This window comes from Nycticebus coucang, chromosome 3 (genome assembly GCF_027406575.1).
Source record: "Nycticebus coucang isolate mNycCou1 chromosome 3, mNycCou1.pri, whole genome shotgun sequence".
Classification (NCBI taxonomy): Eukaryota; Metazoa; Chordata; class Mammalia; order Primates; family Lorisidae; genus Nycticebus; species Nycticebus coucang.
Window position 1 is genome coordinate 68,583,878 of NC_069782.1, and position 7,510 is coordinate 68,591,387.

Sequence of the window (7,510 nt, forward strand, 5' to 3'; positions counted from 1 at the left end):
AAGATAATCTGATATTGACAGCCTGTCTTGTATCCATCCGGGTCTAATAGCGTGATGGAGGTGAGAAAGGTGTGCCATTCCCACACCCAGGAATCCTCACTATGTGTGTGTATATGTGCTCTGGGTTGGGGGGCTGCCTTTAAGGGTGAGAGCAGGTTCCAAAGCAAGGGAAACAGGACTCAAAATATTCCAAAATGTTACATAACATAGAGGTCAGAACTCAAGGCAACATACGGAAACAAAAAGGGATGCATTTTAATGCAAGGGACACTTTGGGAGCAACAGCAACCAATGAGGCATCCTCATACTGCATCATTCTCTGACACCAAGTATCACCACTCTTTCCCTTGCTTCATTGCACTTCTTTTTGGCCTTGAGCCTCTGAAACAAGTGTCTTCCTCAGGGCCTTTGCACCGGCCATCCCTCCTCTGGGCACACAGATTACCAACTAGCCTCCATCTTGTCTTCCTTGAGGTCTCTGCAAGGTCTCTTTACCTTGTCTGCTAAACTTTCCTGAACAGCCAGTAAAAATTAACATACCCATTCACTCTTTTTTTATATATATATATTTTCTTTTTCTTCATAGCACTTGTCACCATCTGACTTAGTCTGTGATTTCCTTTTATTTGCTTCTATTTTTTTCTCCATACTTTACTGGAGGAATTTGGAGGGTTGGGGTTTGTTTTTTGTTTTGGTACTCTGCACACATTGTCTAGACAGCACCTGAGACATGATATTTATTCAATTTGTATTCCCCCAAATGAATGGAAGAATTTCTCATCAAAATTTTTGAATACATGATCATTTGGAGAAAATCTGAGTGTCACAGAAAAGAAATTCCTAAACACACATGGGGTGGGGATCCCCTGAAGGGGAACAGGCCAATACACAGGTCATAGAAATTAATTTCTTGACTATAGAACATAAACGGTAGCATTTCTGACAGGTGAATGATGCATGCTTGTGCCGTGTTCTTTTTTTCTTTTTTTTTCTTTTTTTTTTGTAGTCACCTGTATCACATGGAACCAGAGAATGATACACACGTTTCAGAATTTCTTCTTCTGGGATTTTCAGTAGAACACGGATTGCAGCCCTTCCTTTTTGGGGTGTTCTTGTCCATGTACCTGGTCACTGTGCTCGGGAACCTGCTCATCATCCTAGTCATCCTTGTATACGCCCACCTCCACACCCCTATGTACTTCTTCCTTTCCAACCTGTCCTTTGTGGACATCTGTTTTGTTTCTACCACTGTGCCTAAGATGCTGGTGAACATCCAGACACAGAGCAAAGTCATGTCCTACGTAGGTTGCATCACCCAGATGTACTTTTTCATACTCTATGTAGGGTTGGACAGCTTCCTCCTGATGGTGATGGCCTATGACCGGTTTGTGGCCATCTGTCACCCCCTGCACTACACGGTCATCATGAACCCCAGGCTCTGCGGACTGCTGGTTCTGGCGTCCTGGATCATGGGTGTTCTGCATTCCTCATTACATAGCTTGATGGTGCTGCGGCTGACCTTCTGCACAGACTTGGAAATCCCCCACTTTTTCTGTGAACTTAATCAGATAATCCACCTTGCTTGTTCTGACACTTTTCTTAATGACATAGTGATGTATTTGGCAGCTGTGCTCCTGGGTGGTGGATGCCTCACTGGGATCCTTTACTCTTACTCTAAGATAGTTTCCTCCATATGTGCAATCTCCTCAGCTCAGGGGAAGTACAAAGCATTTTCCACCTGTGCATCTCACCTCTCAGTGGTCTCCTTATTTTATTGCACAAGCCTAGGGGTGTACCTCAGTTCTGCTGCCACCCACAACTCACACTCCAGTGCAACAGCCTCGGTGATGTATACGGTGGTCACTCCCATGCTGAACCCCTTCATCTACAGTCTGAGGAATAAAGACATAAAGCGGGCTCTGAAGGATTCTTTGGGAGGGAAAACCAAAAAAGACCAATTATCCTGGGGCTGAAGGTGTACCCATGATGTCAGGGATCAAACACCAGAGCCAGAATTGCTATTGTTTCATCAGAGCATGGAAGTACAATTTGCTCCTTCTCTTTATTATTTCCTGAAGTTTCCATTTCTTTGAATGCAACTGCTTTATCAAATTTAATCAATTCCCTTTTATGAAGCTTTCTGCTCTCTCTGATATTCAAAAGACTTTTCCTTCTGTCATTTTCCTACCCTTCCAAAGCTCTCCCAACATTGGGTCAGAAACAATTTTGGAGATTGCCATTTGTCCATAGAGCAATTAGTTGTACTAGTCCCACACAATAAACTACAAGTGACAGCTGAGGCCTTTTACATCATTTTATTGGACAAGAATTTCTGTGGCCACATTTGTGCTCCTTTTGTGTCCGTCATTTGTTTCTTTTTGTTAATATTTTCAATCTTATGGGTATATATAGTTGTACATATTTATGATTTGTGTGATATTTGCATACAAGAATATGATGTGTAATGATTAAATCTGTAATTTAGGAACCCATCACCTCAAATATTTATCATTACTTTGTGTTTGGAACATTCCAAATCTACTCTTCTGATTATTTTGAAATATAAAGTAAGTTGTTATTAACTATAGTCACCCTGTTGTGCTACCCATTCACACCCATCCCCACTGCCTTTCTTAACCTCTGGTAACCACCATTTTACTCTCTAACCCCAAGAGCTAAGATGCTTTAGCTCCCACATACTGAGTGTGAACATGTGACCTTTGTCCTGTGTGCCTGGTTTATTTCATTTAACATAATGAACTCTAGTGCTATCCATGTTGTTTCAAATGACAGAATTTCATGTTTTAAGACTTAATAGTATTCCATTTTATTTGTATACCACATGTTCTTTATCTGTTCATCCACTGATAGATACTTAAATTGAATTTCTACCTTGGCTATTGTGAATAGTGTGGCAATGAACATGGGACTGCAGATAAGTCTTTGATACACTGATATCCTTTCTTTTGGTGAATGTGTGTGTGTGTGTGTGTGCGTGTGTGTTTGTATGCATATACACACACACGCACACACACATAAGATTGCTGGATCATATGGTAGTTCTATTTTTAGTTTTCTGAGGAAGGTCCATACAGTTTTCCATAGTGGCTGTGCTAATTTACATTTCCACCAATAGTGTAAGAGTGTTGCCTTTTCTCCACATCCTCACTAACATCATTAATAATAGAGAAATGCAAATCAAAACCAAGATGAGCTATCATCTTACCCCAATTAAAATTGCTAGTATCAGGAGTCTCTATTTGCTCTGTTAATTTTTTCCTTAGTTGTGCAGGATTTTCTTAGTTTAATCAAATTCTATTTACTTATATTTGTTGTTACTATGATTGCCATTGAGGTCTTATTCATAAATTCTTTGCCTAGGCCAATATCTAGAAGAGTTTTTCCTGCATTTTCCTCTATAATTCTTATGGATTCATGCCTTACAGTTAAATCTTTTATCCATCTTGAACTAATCTTTGAGTGGTAAGATCTAGGGGTCCTATTTCATTCTTGTCCATTGGCTATCCAATTTTCCTAGCACCATTTATTAAATAGAGATATTTTCCCCAGTGTACATCATTATCTGCTTTGTCAAAGATTAGTTGGTTGTAGGTAGGTGTTTATTTTTTGTTTTCTTTGCAGAGGGGAGAGAGAGTCTCAAGCTGTTGCCCTGGGTAGAGTACCATGGCATCACAGCTCACAGCAACCTCCAACTCTTGGGCTTAAGCAATTTTCTTGCCTCAGCCTCCCAAGTAGCTAGGACTACAGGTGCCACCACAACACCCAGCTACTTCTTTGTTGTTGCTGCAGTTGTCATTGTTTTAGCAGGCCTGGGCCGGGCTCAAACCCATCAGCCTCGGTGTATGTGGCTGGCACCCTACCCACTGAGCTACGGGTGTTGCCTTTGGGTAGATGGTTTTATATCTGGTTTTTCTATTCTTCTCCATTGGTCTATGTCTCTATTTTTACCAATACCAATACCATGGTGTTTTGATTACCATAGGCCTGTAGTAGAGTTTAAAGTCTGGTAATATGATGCCTCCAGATTTGTTCTTCTTACTTAAGATGGCTTTGGCTGCTTGGGCTCTTTTCTTGTTCCAAATAAAAGCATAAAATAAATACAATTAGCAAAGTCTTAGGATATAAAATCAATGTACATTAATCAGTAGCACTTCTATATACTAATAACAGTCAAACTGAGAGTCAAATCAAGGATTCAATATGATTCACAATCGCTAAAATACCTAGAAATATACTTAATGAAAGAGGTGAAAAATCTCTAAAAGGAGGATGATGAAATTCTGAAAAAAGAAACTGCAGGGGACACAAACAAATGGGAAAACATCATGCTCATGGATTGGCAGAATCAACATTGATAAAATGCCCATACTGCCCAAAATGATTTATAGATGCAATGCAATCCCCATCAAAATACCAGTGTCATACATCACAGACCTAGAAAAAATAATTTTGCGTTTCGTTTGAATGTAAATGGTCTTAATGCTCAACTTAAGAGATATAGTGTGGGGGTGGCACCTGTGGCTCAAAGGAGTAGGGTGCTGGCCCCATATGCCAGAGGTAGTGGGTTCAAAACCAGCCCCTGCCAAAACTGCAAAAAAAAAAAAGAGAGAGAGAGAGAGAGAGTGTGGCTGAAAGGATGAGAAAACACAACCCAAACATATGCTATCTCCAGGAAACCCAGCTATCTCACAAGGATCTTCATAGACTCAAGGCAAAGGAATGAACAAAAAAATATTCCACAAAAATACAAACCAAAAGCAAGGAGGAAGAGCTATTCTCATATCAAATATAATAGAAGTTAAATCAACAATGGTTAAAAAAAGACAAATGGTAATTGTATATTGATAAAGGAAGCAATTCAGCAAGAAGATGTAACAGTCCTAAATACATTTGTACTTAGGAGCTCCCAGATTCCTAAGACACATTCTATTAGATCTAAGCAAAGAAATAAACAGTAGTGTAATAATTGCCAGGGACTTCAACACTCCACTGATAGACCAAACAGACTGTCAAAGCAAAAGATCAACAAAGAAAGAGTGGACTTAAACAGGTCTACAGAACAAATGCACCTAATAGACATTTGCAGAACATTCTACCCAAAAGAGCAAAATATACATTCTTCTAATCAGCACATGGGACATTTTCCAAGATTGGATCATATCTTAGGCCATAAAAGAAGTCTCATAAAATTCAGAAAAATCAAAGTCATACCATGTACCTTCTCAAACCACAGTAGAACAAAACTAGAAATCAACTCCAAGGGAAATGCTCAGATCTGCACAAAGTCATACCTGTTGGATGTTCAATAATGAAATTATGATGGAAATCAAAAGATTCCTTGAACTGAATGACAGAGGAGACACAAGCTATCAAAATCGAGGGATGTGGTAAAAGGAGCCTTGACAGGAAAATTCACAGCCTTCATACCTACCTCAAAAAGACAGAAAGATCACAAATTCACCCCTTAATATCTCATCTCAAGGAACTAGAAAAAGAAGAGCAAACCAAACCCAATGGCCAGCAGAACAGAAGTAGCAATGCTCAGAACAGAACTAAATAAAATGGAAACAAAAAACAAACAAACAAAAAAAGAAAAGAAAACTGCAAAACAAAAATTGGTTCTTTGAAAAGTTAAACAAAAGCAATAGACCATTAACCACATTGACCAAAAACACAACAGAAAGGACCTAAATAAGCTCAATCAGAAATGAAAAAGGAGACATTACAACTAAAACCACAGAAATACAAAAAAATCATCCGAGAATTCTAAGAAAACCTCTATGCACGCAAACTAGAAAATGCACAGGAAACAGATAAATTCCTGAAAACACACAAGCCTGAATCAAGAAGAAATAGAAATCCTAGACAGACCAATAATGAGCAGCGGGATTGAAGCAGTAATTTAAAAAAAATCTCCCAACAACAACAAAAAAGTTATGGACTAGATAGATTTACAGCCGAATTCTATCAGATCTACAAAGAATAACTGATAACTATTCTGTAGAAATTATTCCATTACATCAAGAAATGGGGGATCCTCCCTAACTCATTCCATGAAGCCAGTATCACCTTAACACCAATGCCAGGAAAGGACACCACAGAAAACGAAATCTATAGACCAATATTCCTTATAAATATGGACACAAATATCCTCAACAAAGTATTAACAAACCAAATTAAACAAAATGTCAAAAATATAATTTACCATAATCAAGTGGATTTCACTTCCAGGATGCAAGGATGATTTAACCTACACAAGTCAATAAATGTGATCCAAGTTGGACCGGAGGTGGAGCAAGATGGCAGGCGAGTAACAGCTTCCTTGCATCTGGGCACCGTGAGTCTGGGGAGATAGGACTCCAGACTGGTGGGATCTGCCTATCATCACCCCTGAGAGGATACAGGGAGTCAGCGAGAGACTTCTGGACCCCAAGACGAGGACTAAAACAGTGGAAAACCAGCAAGTGGTCGCATGTGTTCAATCCGTCTAAACCCGCCCGCAACTGTAAGTTCAGTAGCAGCGAGACTGCAAACCAGAAAGGCCTTACCTGTGAACTGTTTTGGTGTCTTTGGACTTGGCACTCAGCTGAACTGCCTTGGAGAGAGCCTGAGCAGGAGTGCAGAGAACTTTGGCCTTGTCTAGGGCCCAAGTCTGAGGCGCTGAGCCAGACGGAGCTAATAGTGTTTGGCTCTGGGTCATAGGCAGCCATTGTGAGCGATCTGCCCTGGCAAGCTCCGCCCTCAGGGTCGCAGAGCTAGAATTGGGTGGGAGCTGGTAACCCAGCGACCAAGTAGCCTAAGGGCAGGGTCTGAGCCGCCTTGCAGCCCTAACCCTCGGGGGCAGAGGGAGACCAGTTTTGGCACACAGGGTAAGTGGATAGCCACTTCAGCAGTGATTCCAGCGACAAGCACTTCCCTGGGAAAGCTTCTGCTCAGCAAGTGAACAAGTTCAAAGTGCCTTTTAAGTGGGCTGAAGAGAGATTTAGGGTGTCTACCTGCTGGGGTTTGAGAAACTAGCAGCCTCCAGTCGTATCAGAACTGTGATTAACTTCTCATAACCCAGAAGACCATGTGTTGCCCAGACAATATTCAATAACATATACATACTGCTTTGTTTTTGGTTGTCTTTTTTTTTTTTTTTTTTTGGTTTGGTTGTTTTTTTTTGTTTATTTTCATGTTGTAGATTGTTGTTTTGTTTTTTAAGTTCAACTTTTTCCATACAGATCCTTTTTCTTTCTCAATTTTTCTAGCTTAATCATAATTTCCCATTGCTGCCTATTTCAATAATTGGAACTTCATTTCTGTTAGTGTTTCTACCGCTATTATTTGATTTTCCACCCAATTTTATCCCGTAAAGTTTTCTGTTTGCTTGTTTTGGTTTGATTTATAGCATTTTTGTCTTTCCTCTCTACTTGGTGGAGGTGGGGTACTGTGTCTGATCAGGTTAGCAAAGAGCTGCTGACCTCAAGGGAACCACCCAACTGGGCAC

At 40.1% G+C, this 7,510-nt stretch overlaps 1 protein-coding gene across 1 annotated transcript; it reads left to right on the top strand.

Annotated features, from left to right (window-relative positions):
* Window positions 1-1,019: 1,019 nt before the first annotated feature.
* LOC128581003 (olfactory receptor 7A17-like) lies at window positions 1,020-1,973 on the top strand. Its single transcript, XM_053583466.1, has one exon. The coding sequence runs from the start codon at window positions 1,020-1,022 to the stop codon at window positions 1,971-1,973; it is 954 nt and encodes a 317-aa protein (XP_053439441.1).
* The last annotated feature ends 5,537 nt before the right edge of the window (window positions 1,974-7,510 follow it).

Coding starts and splice junctions, on each gene's coding strand:
- LOC128581003 (XM_053583466.1), top strand. CDS start 1,020: ATGGAACCAGAGAATGATACACACGTTTCAGAATTTCTTCTTCTGGGA.